At 33.5% G+C, this 16,885-nt stretch overlaps 1 protein-coding gene and 1 long non-coding RNA gene across 2 annotated transcripts; one reads left to right on the forward strand and one right to left on the reverse strand.

Moving 5' to 3' along the window:
* Window positions 1-4,192: 4,192 nt before the first annotated feature.
* LOC108826399 (uncharacterized) lies at window positions 4,193-5,364 on the reverse strand. Its single transcript, XR_008939014.1, has 3 exons — window positions 4,991-5,364; window positions 4,555-4,906; window positions 4,193-4,473 (listed from the first exon to the last, which is right to left on the reverse strand). It is a non-coding gene; the product is annotated as an uncharacterized LOC108826399 (long non-coding RNA).
* A 49-nt stretch (window positions 5,365-5,413) lies between these two features.
* Window positions 5,414-6,880, forward strand: LOC130500400 (uncharacterized). Its single transcript, XM_056995435.1, has 3 exons — window positions 5,414-5,888; window positions 6,117-6,402; window positions 6,542-6,880. Exons 1-3 carry the CDS (start codon window positions 5,820-5,822, stop codon window positions 6,580-6,582), a joined length of 396 nt encoding a protein of 131 aa, XP_056851415.1. The 5' UTR covers window positions 5,414-5,819; the 3' UTR covers window positions 6,583-6,880.
* The last annotated feature ends 10,005 nt before the right edge of the window (window positions 6,881-16,885 follow it).

Below are 16,885 nucleotides of genomic sequence, written 5' to 3' on the forward strand. Positions count from 1 at the left end.
GGTCTTTAGATTTAAGTGGTGAGAGTGCATGTGGAGTTGCCAAGTGTAAATGGCATCCATGTAAATCACACATGAAGACAAGGTTATTTTTATTTAGTGCTCCTAAAATAATATATAAGGGATTCTCCCGTGCTCATGCACGGAAATAAATACTTATAAAATAATCAAATCATAATAATTATTAAAAATTTACATATGATTTTTTATAATTTTAAGTAATTTTATTACTTATATTTATGATGAATAAAGAGAATTGTATTAGGTATCATTATATGGATATAAAAATCTATATATTTGTTCATAACTTTTAAGTTATTTTAATTTATATCATAAAAATAATATTAAATATCATTATGTTCTCATCTTAATTAGATATGCAATTCTATGTATAGTAATTTGGATTAATTCATGTATGGTATCGTTGAGCTCTATATTTGGTTTCAAAGTAAACAACAATTTTTAATTGAGTTAAAATTAAATTTTTGTTTAATTTTATTTAGTTTGGTTCATTCTATTAGATTTGTAAATATATTTATACAAGTTTTTATAATTGTATATATGTTTTCTGAGAAAAAGAAATATAAAGCTGAAATTGCGTTAATAAATACTTCTAATATTTTAATTTTTTAATATATCTTATTTTGGATAAAATTATATAAAATAAATTAATGTGCTAATAGATTAAGAATTGAATAAGCAAATCAATTCAGAAATATTTCAATTCATTGATTAATTTCGAATTCATAAGATAGTTACACCCAGAAATTCAAAAGATTGTATTTATACATATGTTTTCATTTTAATTAGTTATCTTAGTTCAAACATAATATTTTGGACAGTTCAAGTGTTCATTGTTGGGTATATTTTCGCATCTATTATTTCAAACTGAACACCTGTTTTTTTTTACTTTAATAAGATTAAAATTGAATTACAATTTTTAGCTTAATTTAGTTCAGTTCATCTTTTTATATTTCTAAGTATATTTTTTAAATCTTATAAAATTTGGTAAGTTTATTTTTAAAAATATAGAAACACACAGAAAATGTTGTAGTTGCATTCATGAACATGTTTTATAATATTTAAAAATTCATGTACATATATGAATATTTATAAAACAAGTAAATCCTAATAATTGGTAAATCATCACTTGTTAATTGTGGATACATTTTTATAATTTTATCAATAAAAATTAGGTAAATTTTAATTTTAATTTATAAATTTTCTTAATGATATTAGATGATCACTTTACGTTGTTTGAAATTAATTTTCTTTAAATAATTTAATCAAAATATAATCATTTTAAAATATGTTTTCTTAAAAAATTGTCTTGAATATTTTCTTTTTAAATTATATGTATACACCTATATATTTTGAAAATTATTAGATATTCACTTATTTATGTTTTTAGGGAAAATATAAAGTAAGAAAAAATAAATTCGTTTTTGTATATAAAAATATATATATTTTTATAGATATTTCCTTTTTATTATATATGGGTTTATAAGATAAATAAACTATAATAAAAAGGATAATTGAAGCTTTATTAATAAAAAGGAAACTAAACAATTTTTAGTAATAGGAATAACTAAAATTAATTCATTAAGGGTATTCGTGTAATCAACCATTATGAGAATCAACGTGAGCGCGACACATAGGAAACTGACTTCTCAAATAATATTATAGAGATTAGAATAGAATTCATGGCATTTTTTATGCGTGATTTTTTTTAATTTAAACCATTATTTAGAAATTTTATTAAATGTATCTTATTAAAACTAATAATATATACAATCATTGAAATACTTTAATCATAATATTTTTGATGTCTTTTCATTTTAAATATAAATATATTTATTTAAAATATTCTAACAAATCTTTTTAATAATATTTTAACAAGATCTTACTTTCAAAAATTATATTTAAATATTTTCACTAATTTTGAAATGATTTTTGAAATATTATTATACATTAATATATTCAGTTATCGTTTATAAAAATATATCTTATTTTTATCTATTATATAATCATAATCAATCATATTAAAAAAAATTAATGTATTAACCTAAATATGATAAAACTGTATTAAATGATAGGTTAGCATTAGCAAAATATAAAAAAAATGTATAAAAGTGAAAACGTATAAAATCTTTATAACTCCTTTAATCATGATATCTTATCATCTTAAATACATATATATACTATTTTAAAAACTTCAAATAAATCTGTTGAAAACTATTTTAACAATATCTTAATTTTCAAAAATTTGATGTAAATATTTTCACTAATTTGTAATTAACAATAAACTATTATAATGCATTAATACATATTGAGTTATCATTTATAAAATGAAAAAAAATAAATTATATCCTATTTTTATTACTTTATAACCATAATCATTGTTATAATACAATTATTATATTGAACTAAATATGATTAAAATATATTAAATTGTTAGATTTAAAGATTTGATTACTATAAATATAAACTATTTATGTTAAAAATAAACTTGATGACAGTACGGTTTGAAATTAGCAAGCTATATAATATATGCCTAAAGTTTAACATATCTAAAATTATTGTATATACAATAATATACTATCTAAAACGAATAAGCATAAAAGATATTGGTAAAAGAAAATCCAGATTTGAAGGGCGGATCAGAATTTAGCATAAATTAAATAAAAAAGTAATTTTTAATATGTTCTCTAATGAATATATTAATTTGTTAATAACTAAATACAAATACAATAAGATAAATATATAATAAGAAGTGACAAATACATGTGACAGTTTCAAACAATTAATTATAACATGTAAATTATGAAATTATTGTATTTGAAATAGTTATATAAATATTTAAGTATATGATTAACATTAAAGTATCTATATTATTAAAATAGAACTACAAATATAAATTTACCCTATAATTTACAACTTATTTACAAATCAATACCACTAAACTATTAAATAACCTTAACTTTAAGTAATGAGAAAATTCTATAAAAATACCCGAACTAAATTTTATTAAGCTTTTTAATACCCAAACTTTTTCACTACCCAGTTTAATACTCCAACTAACTATTTTGCTCATTTTAATATCCAAACTTTTAATACTGTACCCATTTTGATACCCAAACTTTATTTATTTAAATTAAAATACTAATAAGTTTCAAACAAAACTTAATAAAATCTCAAACAATCTAAGAAAAAAATATTAAAAATTCTAATTTTATTTTAAGATTTAGAAAAGAAGGTAGATAAACCATGGAAATTTTATTTTTTCAAAAAATAAATGAATTTGAATGATAAAAATAAATTTCATTTTTTATTTCAGAAAACAAACTAAATACAATATTTAAAACTTAGAAATTTTATTACAAAATTTAATATTTTACACTATTTAGTTATTTTTATTTCTCAAACACCAAAAAAAAATTAGAATTTTCTGAGTTTATTTGTAAATTTTAGAGATTTTTAAAACTTTTATTTGAAACTTATTAGTATTTTTATTAAAATAAATAAAGTTCAGGTATTAAAATGGACACAATTTTAAAAGTTTGGATATTAAATTGACCAAAATAATTAGTTGGAGTATTAAACTGGGTAGTGAAAAAGTTTGGGTATTAAAAAGCTTAACAAAATTTAGTTCGGGTATTTTTATGGAATTTTCCCTTAAGTAATCAATGTTTTTTCATATTTTATTAAATCTTTTCCTAAATCAAGTTTGAGAAAACGGTCATTTAAATACCAAACTTGCATCAATTTGCCAAAAAAATTACAAACTTTTCATTAATCCATAAAAATCATAAATTTACATTGACCTAGGGTTTATGCTTCTAAGTGTGTCCACGGGAAAATATAGAAAGTAGACACATTGTAAATCAAGAAAATATTTCAAGATCAAGTTAGAGTCTGAACTTAGAAATTTAAGAAAGTACATAAATATAAGGTTTTAAGTAATTGTAAGAGAACATATATCTCAAGATCAAATTAGAATCTCAACTCGAAAATTCAAGAATGTACACATATTCAGTTGATTTATATTCACTTGATATTGATAAAAGGAGAATAAATATAACTTTTTAAAGTAATTCAATTACATTTTCTGATTTTAAGGATAACTGAGTTGTATAAACGACACAGCTGAGTTATCTAAACGAGACAACTGAATTATAAAAACATTTTCTAATTTTAGAGTATGTTTGAGGTATGACTGAGTTATATAAAAAATACAGCTGATATATATAAAAACACAGCTGAGTTGTGTAAACATAGCATAAGTCAAATACAAAATACACGGCTCGGTTATGTTTCTTATAGATAACACAAAATACAAGTTTGCTGCACTATTCTGTGATAACTCCTCCATGTCTCCAAGCTTCATTGAAATCCTCTGCTTCGTCTCAATTGAATCTGTCACTTCTCTCTGTCTCCTCCATTCTCTTCTCGCTCGAGCTTCTCTGTCATTCAAATCTAGAAAAGAGATTTGGATTTTCCAAATCTGGGAATCAAATCACAAACAATACAAAATCTGAAAGAGAGTGAGAGACATACCTCAATCAAAACAAAAGCCAAAGACACGTTCTTTTTAACAATGCACACAATGAAACCAGATCAACCACATGCAGAAACAAAGAATCAAGCTTTTAACAATATAATCACATGCCTCTTCAATAAGCGTGAGATTGAGATGAATACAGTCATTAGTCCAACCGAGAATCTGTTTCTTCCAAAAAAGTATTGTCCATCATACACTTGACAAACTTCAATGAATACACCTCACAATCGCAAACTTGGGTGTTTTTGGAATGTCTTTACCTTTTCTCCTCGGAACAAAAACTGCTTAAATCTATGTTTTCGGAGATTCGCAGGAAGTAACTCAGCCACAACTGCATATATAAATCAACTGGAATAGACAACTAACTCAGCCGCTACATATATAAATTCAGTCACAAACTCGAAAAACTTAAAGTAAAGCGTCGAAATATACCGGAGAAGACAATTTTAGAAGATTTCAAAGTAGACACTTGCGAAGTTGATGATTTCAGAGAAGATAATGCCGACTCAAATGGTGGTGAGGGTTTAATCGACGAAAGATAATTTTCTTTTTAACAACGGAAAATTTAAGTTGAACATCGTTCAATTGAGACTACAATTATTAGTGACGTGGATTGGAATTATTTGTGACATATATTTGTTAAATAAAACTAATACCAATTAAAAGACTAAGTGAGTGTCTTTAATATAAATTACTAGGGATTAAAAAATATTCTAGTAATTTATAAAAGATGTATGATATTCTAGTCATATAACAACTTTTCTATGCTATTCTATTAAATTTCTCTACTGAATATAGCAATGTTAATGGCTTAATGCTTAGTGCAAGTTTGCAAAGCAAAACGAGAGAAAAGTCCTTGAGAGGCAAGTGGATTTTACACTCATCATCAATTTTTCTCTAATTCATCTTATTGTGGTTTTTAGGGTGGAGCCGCTGCGAAGGTCTCCACCCACTGGAAACTGCAACGAGACGGAGTAAACGAGATTCATAAGCGTCTTATAAGGTACTTCTCTATCAAATTTCGTGAATCGGAAAGGTCATGGTGTTTGACCTCTACGACGGTTCTGTCGCTCTGGTTCCTCAAGGTTGTTCGGCGGCGCTTCTTGTTAGAAGACGAGGAGGAGGTTGTCGGAAGCCAATAGATAGTCATCGGGGTTAAATCTTGTCGTTAGAGAAGTTTTGGTTTCGGTGGATCTTTCTCAACAGATGGCGGTCTCTTCAGTTTGTTTCTCTCCGGCCCAGACCTCTGCCTCAAACACTTATGAAAGGAGGAGTATGCAGCGTCTCAGACTTGAGTGGTGGCGGATCTCGCAGGGACAGTAGCGCTAAGGTTTTACTTTTTATATATCTGCACCTTGTGCGGACTAATATGTATCTAATAATATTTAAATTTTGTATCATGTGTGATAATTAATTTAAAGTATTTTTAATATGGTGTTCTTAAGTTTTCAACTTTAGGAATTTGGCCTTCTTGTACTGTATCATATTTATATTCTTATTAACAAAGGTTAGAAAACGTATTTCTTTGTAACTAACTATGTATAAACTGTGAAAAAAGCTCTGCGGCGATTACGATGGCGAAACAGTAGGGTTCATGTCCGATTGGCGTTGGAATCCAGGGATCGAAGGAATTAATGATAGGAAGGAAACGGAGGATCTATGGGATTGGGAAAAGGGGAAAATTAAGATTCGAAGGGGCGATGAGGAAAGAGGATCTCGGGGTGATTCGCGAGAAGATCTCCCCGGTTCAAGATTGAGAAATCGGATATTAGGGAAATATCAAAGATCTGGAGATGATATGGATAGATTCGTCTGCATTATTACAGAGTCTCAACAAATCAAAGGTAAAGGTCTTGTTACCATTAAAACAAGATTTTTATTTACCGATTATGGAATTCAAGAGTTGGAGAATTGGTTGGCGATGGTGGAGATTTGGAAAATGGGTTTACCTTTTCTTTATGGTGTTGTGTTATTTTTAATAAGCTCTTGGAGCATTGCTTTATTCGCAAGCGGGCTCCGGTTAGGGCAGGACAGCGTCCAGGAGACAATAAGCATCAGCAGGAGACTAGGGTTGCTTCAAACCTGCTGGCTGTGCATCAAAAGCCTTAGATTTATGGATCAAGCGAGTTCTCTTGAGAAGTTTACAAAACAGGAGTTGGATCCTGGTTTTGGGTTTTGCATTATGTTTCTAATAAGCTCTATGAGCAAGTGTTTTTTCTTTGAGTTGTTTGGTCTTTTTGTGTTTGAGTTGGTAGTCGTGGTTCACATATTTTTATGTGACTATTCATGTGTTCAAGTTATGAATGGGAAGGAGTCTGGTTATTTGTGGTGGTGTTTTGCAATCTATCTCGACAGGTACACTACAGGTTTTACTTCTGGAAATATTGGTACTGGATTGATGGAAACAGGAATAAGATATGGTATAGAAGAAAATCTATGGAACCTAGGGGTTTTGGTTTCTCTATGGCATCATGGGACACGAACCAGGAAAATAATACAGAATTTTATGACAATTTGGCGACTTGGTGCTACTGGTTTGGTAGGGACTAGTGAGTGGGATAGGTTATGGTCGCTGCAATATTGGATTTTAATAGAAATTGTTTTCTCCGAATGGAGGTGTAGATATCGTTTGGCACATAATTTGGCAATCACTGGCATAATTTGGACAGTTAAAATTGAGATTTTAAAATACGCAAGGTTAGGACTTAATGATAGGTGGAGGTCTTTTAATTGGGGTTTAGCTGGTGTAAATTGGATAAAATAATATGGATTATGAAGTGGTGGATGGTTGGTTTATTGGCTTCTAAGAGAGATCAAAATATCATTAAATCTGTATCTCCTAGCTCAATCGAGCTATATAAAGAATTTTTAATATGAAAATTCTAAATTGGAATTTTAGGGGTGTGGGAAGCAAATGGACTATGAGTTATCTTAGAGATATTTGGCACAAATATAAACCAGAGTTTTTTTTTTTTGTCAGAAATAAAACAAGATGCAGAGTTTGTACAAGGTCTTCATGCACATTTTGGATATGATAATTTGGTTACGGTGGATCCGAATGGGCGAAGTGGCGGCTTAGCACTTTTCTATAATAATGAATTTCAGGTTCAGGTTTTATATACGAGCAATAGAATGGTAGATGTTGAAGCGGTTACCCTTGGTAAAAATGTTTTTTTAACCTTTGTATATAGCGATCCGGTACAGAAACTAAGGGAACAGGTGCGGGAGAGATTGACGCGGTATGGGTTGGCGAGATCGGACCCATGGTTTATAATTGGAGATCTAAATGAAATCACGGGAAACCATGAGAAAGAGGGAGGAGCGTTACGGAGTGCTAATTCTTTTATTCCCTTTAATGACATGATAAGAAACAGTGGGTTACTCGAGTTTCCGGCACGAGGAAACAAAATGTCGTGGCAAGGCAGGCGAGGAAAGAGTAAGGGGGCTTTAACAGTCAGATGTCATTTGGATCGTGCACTAGCAAACGAGGAATGGCACACTCTTTTCCCAGTTTCGTATACCGAATATTTAGGAATGGTAGGATCAGACCATCGACCGGTGGTTGCATTTATTGAAGATAAAGTTCGTAGAAGAAAAGGACAATTTCGATTTGACAAACGATGGATTGGGCAAGAGGATCTCTTGGAATCAATAGCCTCGGGATGGAAAGAATCAGGTCCAGGTATATCAGAGGATATGTTTCAAAAATTAGTAACTGCAGACATGAGATCGCGGCCTGGAGGAAAAATAACCCATCATATGGAAAGGAAAAAATTGCGGAGCTTCAAAAAGCATTGGAAGAGGTACAAAGTGATGATTCAAGATCACAAGAGGAGATTATTGAGGTTTCTAAAAAATTGCAGGATGCATATAAGGATGAAGAGGAGTATTGGCATCAGAAAAGTAGGAATATGTGGTACTCATCGGGGGATCTAAATACTAATTTTTATCATGCACTTACACGGCAAAGACGGATTCGCAATAGGATTGTGGGCCTCTATGATGAGGCAGGTACCTGGATAACAGATGCGGATGGAGTGGAAAAGGTAGCCGTGGATTATTTCGGGAATCTGTTCACGACTACTAATTCTTCCAATTTTGATAATTTCCTGGAAGAGGTAACACCAGCTATCTCAGTTCAGATGAATCAACGACTTCTCCGGGTGGCAACGGAGGAAGAGGTGAAACAAGCTTTGTTTATGATGCATCCAGAAAAGGCACCGGGACCGGATGGAATGACTGCTCTTTTTTTCCAGATGTCTTGGCACATTATAAAGGAGGATCTGGTGGAATTGGTTAATAATTTTTTAACTACAGGGGAGATGGACCCAAGGTTAAATCTTACAAACATTTGTATGATTCCAAAAACTGAGAGACCTACAAAGATGACAGAGGTGAGACCCATTAGTCTATGTAATGTGGGATACAAAATAATATCAAAAGTGCTTTGTGAGAGGCTGAAAATATGTCTTCCAAGACTTATATCGGAAACACAATCGGCTTTTGTACCAGGGAGGTTGATTTCGGATAATATTCTGATTGCTCAAGAGATGTTTCATGGATTGAGGACAAATAAATCTTGTCAAAACAAGTATATGGCGATAAAGACGGATATGAGTAAAGCTTATGATAGGATGGAATGAGATTTTATTCAAGCACTACTCAATAAATTAGGTTTCGATACACCTTGGACAAAACTAATGATGAAGTGTATTTCTTCGGTTCAGTATCGGGTATTACTAAATGGTCAACCAAAGGGTCTTATAACCCCACAAAGGGGTCTTAGGCAGGGGGATCCACTATCTCTATATCTTTTTATTTTGTGTACAGAGGCTCTGATAGCGGATATCAAGAAAGCGGAACAAGGAAAACAATTGACGGGAATGAAAGTAGCGAGAGCTTGCCCATCGATATCTCACCTGCTGTTTGCAGATGATAGTCTTTTCTTTTGTAAGGCACAGAGAGATGAATGTGAGACTATTCTCAGGATTCTAAAGAAGTATGAGGCAGTCTCGGGTCAACTGATTAATTTCCAAAAATCATCTATTCAATTTGGGCATAAGATTGAGGAATCTAGGAGGCAAGAGATGAGGGATATATTGGGGATTCAGAATATAGGAGGGATGGGGTCATATCTGGGATTACCAGAAAATATAAGTGGATCCAAGGTACAAGTATTTGGATTTGTACAAGATCGGGTTGACACAAGAATCAATGGGTGGATTTTTTGGTTTTTTACCAAAGGAGTGAAGGAGGTGGTTATTAAGTCGGTGGTTACGGCTTTACCAAACCATGTAATGTCCTGTTATAGACTACCACAAACTACTGTAAAGAAGCTTACGAGCACGGTTGCGAAATTTTGGTGGAGTCCTGGGGAAAGTACGAAAGGCATGCACTGGAAATCATGGGATAAGGTGTGTCTTCCTAAGGAGGAGGGATGATTGGGTTTTAAGGATATATTGAATTTTAATACGGCACTGCTTGGAAAACAACTTTGGCGTCTAATAAATAAACCGGATACTCTATTCGCTCGAGTATTCAAGGGTCGGTATTTCAGGAATGCTTCGCCCCTGGAACCAATCCGTTCTTACTCCCTATCATATGGCTGGAGGAGTATCGTATCTGCTCGATCTCTGGTTAGCAAAGGACTAATTAAAAGGGTGGGAACAAGTTCATCTATTTCAGTATGGAATGATCCTTGGCTCCCAACCACTCGTCTGAGACCTGCAAACAAAAATCATCACAATTTATTCCCAGAACTCACGGTTGATTCTCTCATTACTCCAGGTTCTAGGACTTGGAACTCACAAGCTATTCGGGCTTTGGTGGATCCATTGGATGCAAAGATTATTGAAAGCATACCTCTTAGTAGGTTTTGTATAGAAGACAAGGAGGGCTAGCATTTCACCAACAATGGAAAATATACGGTTAAATCAGGATATGAGGTGGAAAGGGTTTACCCTGACAAAGAAAAACAATCAGTTTTCTATGGTCCGACAGTAGATGTTTTGAAAGCTTTTTGCTGGCAGGTTAAGTGTCCACCAACGATAAAACACTTTCTTTGGCAGATTGTATCAGGGTGTGTTTCGGTCAAAAAGAATTTAAAGTCCCGGGGAATGCAAGGGGAAATTGTTTGTGACAGATGTGGGTGTGCTAAGGAATCTTTGAATCATGTATTTTTTGAATGTCCTCCAGCGCGGTAAATATGGGCATTATCAATAATATCAACAAATCCAAATGTTTTCCCCTCGGAATCATTATTTACTAATATGGATCATTTATTCTGGAGAGTTTTACCCAAGATGAATGATCATCAGTTTGCATGGATTTTATGGTATATATGGAAAGCGAGGAACAATAAGGTTTTTAGTAATCTAGATGTTGATGCCAGGGATACACTAAAGTTGGCTGAAACGGAATCTACTATGTGGGATGCGGCCCAAGAATTGACTATCCGACATTCCATACCATCGCAAGCTAATCAGCCTCCCTCAATTCCAGGGAGATGGTGCTTTATAGATGGTTCGTAGAAGGATAAGGACTCTTCTCGGGACAAGGTTGGTTTAGTACTCTGGAAGGGTATGAGTGATTAATGGGGGCACAAAATGTTCGGGCAACTATGTCTCCCCTTCATGCGGAGGTGGAAGCATTGATTTGGGCAATGGAATGTATGAGGAATTTACGTCAGTTTCAGGTTACGTTTGCAAAGGATTGTTCTCAGTTGGTGAAGATGGTTTCGGAACCAGAAGAATGGCCGGCGTTCGCAAGTTATCTGGAGGATATCAAGAGTCTACAAAGTAGTTTCCATAACTCACAGCTCATTCATGTACCAAGGACGGCAAATACAAGGGCGGATCGTTTAGCACGCAGTGCCAGACAACAATCGTCTTTTGTCATTCACATGGATGTCGAGCAACCAGTTTGGTGTGCAGAGTCAATATGAGTCTGTATGTTTGATGATAAAAAAAAAAACTATGTATACATAATATAAATAACATACATAAATTCATTAAAGTAATATATATATATAATATAAAAGTAAATAGGTGACTAAAATGCATGCATATGTTATAATATATTTGTAGAGAACACATTACTTTATATATAAGAGTTTATCAAATTTAATAATAATTAATATATACGTATATAAAAATCATTTTAAATATTTATATAAGAAAATTCATCTTAGAATTCTCAATTAAAAACAATAAAAACTTACACTTGAAGATGAATTTTAATTTGTGAAAGAAAGAAATAAAATGATACGAAATATTTATAGGTAAAGGAGACAACTTGAAAATATGAAAATCTAGTTAATACAATATAAAAACTATAACCTAAAATGTTTTTCTATTTATTTAAAATATTTCCCCGAAAAGAGTCATGAGAGTGTCATTTAATATATCTGTCTTTTTTTTTAAAGGTAAAATTTAGTGTAGTTGTTTTTATACTAGATAGAAGATAACATGTATAAACACATTACACGTAAATAAAAAAGGAAAAAATAATTTAAAAAAACAGTTCACGCAAAAAGAAAATTGAAAGAAATATTTCTATTGGGCCTCTGCATGTGGTCCACCCCATTTTTCTTTGTTCCTGCAGAACAATTTTTTTCACACAAATTCATCCTGCATGCAGTCCTATTCATTTTTTATTATTACTAGAGCCTGTTCCGGGCTACGCCCGGGTTATTTCATTAATTTTTGTTTTAGTCTTATCTATTGTATATATTTATTTCTAGTATATATAAAAATATTGGGACTATAAATAAAAATTGGTGAAGAAATCTTATATGTTTTTTATGGTTTTTGTACTTTCTATGTTTCATTTTAATTGATGTTTTAAGATTTGTTTTCGTTTCAATTTAAATGATGTTTTCAAAAAAATTGCAAATTTTTAATGTTGGTTGGTGTTTTTGACCGATTGTATTTCTCTTATAGAGACCCAATGTTATAAGCAATGTATCACTAATTTCTTTACGGAGTGTACTGTTTTATTCCCTTTGTTCTGTGCATATAATAAAAGAGCATTCTTGAGTTTGTGATTGAATACAGCTGCCACTATTACCAGCACAATTTGAAGGTAAGGCATCTAGTTAAGAAGTTTCAGCCCCATCAAAATATCCTTTCGTGATCTTAAGCTTCTACTTTCCAATGTGATTTCTTTTTTTGTGACTTTCCAATGTGATAGATACCAAAAATATATCTACAGATGTGGAAACTCAGGAAATTGCAAACTCTATCACGAAGCCCATGTGCAACAAATCCAAATCAAACTCTTATGTGCCCCTATCACTTCGTTTCTGCATCTAAGAAACTAAAGTGCATTTTAAACAAACACTGCATTAAAGAAACTAAAGTGGATGCTCAAAATACTTCCCCTGAATCAAAGTAACACATTTGATATCTAACCCTAAAAGCAGATTATATGATTTTTGAACAGTCTCATTCTGACTCTTTGTGATTCGAACATATGTAAGTTAATATAACTAAAAGACATATAACTAAAGAGGTTGGCTAAAAAAGGTTTACTGGATCATTGAACGGTAAGTTAATATAACTAACAGACTTAGAGATGAACTGCTGATGAATATCTTATTGTTGTATTAGTCACTGCAAGATTCCATCACTCCATTAATACATTTACAGTAGACCAAGAACCCTAATCGCAAGAACAGCAAAAACACATAGAGTAAAGAAAACAGAACAATAAAGAAAGACAAATACGTTATGTACGTTTAGTTTTTGAATGTATTAATGGGACCTTTGGAGTCTCATACATCTCTGCTGTCCACTCTTCTCATCCGTCTCTTCATCTATTTCTAATAATAAAATGCAGACAGCTTAGCCATTTCACCACATGGCTGTAGTCCGTGCCCATCGCTGGCATAGGTGAAACTCTTGACACTCAGATCCCATATTCCATTACTCTCAGCTTCTTCTACATGTACACATAACTTACGCATATAGAGAACGTTTGTACTTAACAAAAAAGAAAGTAAGTTTTTTTTTTTGTAAATTGGCATTCATATTAATTAGCAAAAAGAAACAAAATAGACAAGCCAAAAGGCTTAAGTAAATCCGCGGCCCAAGCCCAGTTTAATTAAAGAAACACATACTTTTAGAACTAATTGACCCAAACCATTAGTTGCAGAGACTGAAAGAGGCCCAATCGTAATCTGAGAAGTTAGTCGATGAGGACGAGGAATGGTTTGAAGAGAGAAGAGGAAACGGTGGAGTTGAGCAGAAGCTACTCCGTTGCGAACCAGTCTTGCATCATTGAGGAAGAGAGCGCCGGTCTAGTGTATCGTATGGACTGAATCCGATTTCTGATCTGTCTATCAATCTGGCGCACTAGAGAGCCACAGTCACGAAATACCCTCCTATGTAGTCTCTCATTCCGTTCATGCCACAGCCAATAGATCACCGCCTGAAAAGCAAGAAGGGAAAGTCGTGTTGATCGGTTCCGATGGGGAAGAGCTTGTAGCTGCTGCATAGTGTCCTCCCACGTCAAAGTTGCTTGGATCCTGCATCTCCTGGCTATAGAAGACCAGACAGCAAACGAGAAGGAGCATTCGAAAAAATTATGGTTCCGGGACTCGGTACAGTTGTTACAGAGGAGACATAGGGGATCGACAGTGAGACCCCATCTAAGTAAATGGTCCCTGGTAGGGCATCTGTCAAGGAGGACCAACCAGGCAAGGAAACTCTGTCGAGGGATTGCAGGAGAGCACCAAACAACAGAGTGCCAGGGAACTTCCAGAATCAGACCAGAGGAACATCCCACATAACTGATTGATCCGATTGATGCATGCTTTAGGTAGTATGAAGGTAGCAATGCCCTCAATAACAGTTTTGATGAGAAGAAGACGACCAGCAAAGGAGAGCGTTTTTACAGACCAAGAGGATACCCGAGATTTGATTTGCTGGATCAAGGGCTCACAATTGGCCAGAGTCAATTTCTTGGTGCACAAGGGAACTCCCAGATACTTCATCGGAAGAGATCCACAAGGCATCCCTGTTGAGAATTGAATGGCATCGATCTCAGCATCCGAAAACCCTGAAGCAAAAAAGCTCGACTTCTGCAGACTCACCGCAAGCCCAGAGCGTAGTTCAAATTCATGGAGGACTTGCAACACCATCTGTACCGATTCTACAGACCCATCAATAAATATTAGAAGATCGTCCGCAAATGAGAGATGGGTGAGCTTTGTAGGAGCACAATGGCGATGGTAAGACAGTTTTCCCTCCCGTGCCGCTGCATCTAACATCAGTGATAGGTTGTTCATGTCTATTACAAAGAGATAAGGAGAAAGAGGATCCCCTTGTTCGCCCTTTGAAATAGCCATTAACAGTACCATTATAACCCAATGTGAAAGTTGATGTACATATGCAGGCTCGCAGCCACCGACGAAACAGCTCCGGAATGTCTAGACTTTCAAGGCAGGAAAAAAGAAAGTCCCAAGAGAGGGTGTCAAATGCTTTCGCAATGTCAACCTTAATGGTAATCCTTTTTTCCCCCTGATTTTTATGATAGCCATTCACCAGTTGACTAGCCAGAACCGTATTCTCCGCTAGAATCCTCCCTTTAACGAACGCCGTCTGATTACGGACAATTAAACCTGAGAGGATAGGCTTCAACCTTGCAACCAGTAGTCTAGAAATTACTTTGTAGGTAGTATTTAGACATGCCACCGGCCGGTAGTCCTTGATAGTAGAAGCACCAATGAATTTAGGAACGAGAGCCAAGATCGTTGAGTTTGTAGCCGTTGGGAGGAACGCAGATTCGAAGAATTGCGTTATAGAATTTACCACCTCATTCCCTATAATGCTCCAAGCTGATTTATAAAATGCAGAAGTAAGCCCGTCAGGGCCTGGGCTCTTGTTTGGGTTTAGTCTGAAGAATAATCTCGTAATCTCCTCACTTGTAGGCAACTGGATCATCTGGCTTCTCTGGTCATCATTGCAAGTGAAAGAGTTGAGATCGTGGAACCAAGAAGTAGGGGATGACAGTCTGGGAGGAAGCAAGAAGTCAGGCCCAAGGACCGATTTGAAGTGATTAATAGCATGCAGACTCATCTCAATGGGATCCGTGATCAAGATTCCAGTATCAGCAAGGAAAGATCTAACTGCATTGAAGCTCGCTCTAGCCACACAGATGCGGTGAAAGTAAGTTGTGTTGAAAGTAAGTTTCAACTTGTATATTTGTCTTTTTTGTTGCAAGGAAAAAAGAAAAAGAAAAAGAAAAAATATATTGACCTTTGTTTGTCGTTTAAATATTTAAACCCGTTTTAATATTGTACTACACATATGCATTTTAAAAAACTTTAATTTATGTATGAGAGTTTTAGTTGAAAAGTTCTTTTGCTTTACAAATGTTTTTTTCAAACTAAATGATATAAAGATTGACTAAGATACATAATTATTGTGAGAATATAGTTACATATTAGTGTGAAAATATAAACAAAGAAACAACATAAGTTTGAAAAAAATATTATCTTGAAGTTTAGATTTCATATGTGCTTTTGTAAGTTTAACAAACATTACCCCACGTGTAAAATAGTTGTGAATATGCTTTCTATGTTATACCCTCAAAATTGTCTTTATTGTAGCATTGCTTAGTGCGTTTACCCGAATTTTGTTCGGTTTTTTTTTGTGTTTATGGTTGCCTCGGCACCAAATATAGCATGAGTAAGTGCAATGTGAAATTGAGATTGCTTAACGCAAACTCTTTGTTCACATTGTTAGTTATATTGCTTTGTGGTTATCTGTTTTTTCACAAATGTTTCACTTAAACAAAAATCAGTTCAACCCAATGTATAAGTGATTCTCGAGGTTAGAGTACTGTACTTGGCAACTCCGGCGAGGCAACCGTTGCCAAATTTTGGGCACATTAACGAAGTAGGGCCTCTGTGGCCTTTGTTTTACGACCGCTGGCAATATAGTACCAAGCAGAGTCACGGTCAACATCATCTATCATGGCTATGCATAAAAAACGGCTCTTGCAATAGTTCAAAACCAATTAATTTACATGGTCAGCACTCAGCAGGTCGTTTTCAGTGGCTTATCTACAGCTGTGAATCCTCCCTTGGCGGACCTCTGCTTCATTTAATCCAAGATTTCCACAACAGTCATTGACTCAGACTTTGTTACATCTTCCGCATTAACCAGGTTAGCAGTATACGGGTTACAACCCAACCTGAAATAATATCTAAACAAATAGGTTTAACAGGTCTCTGAAGGTGTATTTATGCTCCTAACTAATAGCTGAATATAAAACATTGTTCAAATTGTGTAGAATAAATGAGTTGCCACAACAAAGACTCAC

Source organism: Raphanus sativus, chromosome 9 (genome assembly GCF_000801105.2).
Source record: "Raphanus sativus cultivar WK10039 chromosome 9, ASM80110v3, whole genome shotgun sequence".
Lineage (NCBI taxonomy): Eukaryota > Viridiplantae > Streptophyta > Magnoliopsida > Brassicales > Brassicaceae > Raphanus > Raphanus sativus.

Coding starts and splice junctions, on each gene's coding strand:
- LOC130500400 (XM_056995435.1), top strand. CDS start 5,820: ATGAAAGGAGGAGTATGCAGCGTCTCAGACTTGAGTGGTGGCGGATCT. Junction 5,889..6,116: donor GCAGGGACAGTAGCGCTAAG/GTTTTACTTTTT, acceptor CTGTGAAAAAAG/CTCTGCGGCGATTACGATGG. Junction 6,403..6,541: donor AGAGTCTCAACAAATCAAAG/GTAAAGGTCTTG, acceptor ATTTTTAATAAG/CTCTTGGAGCATTGCTTTAT.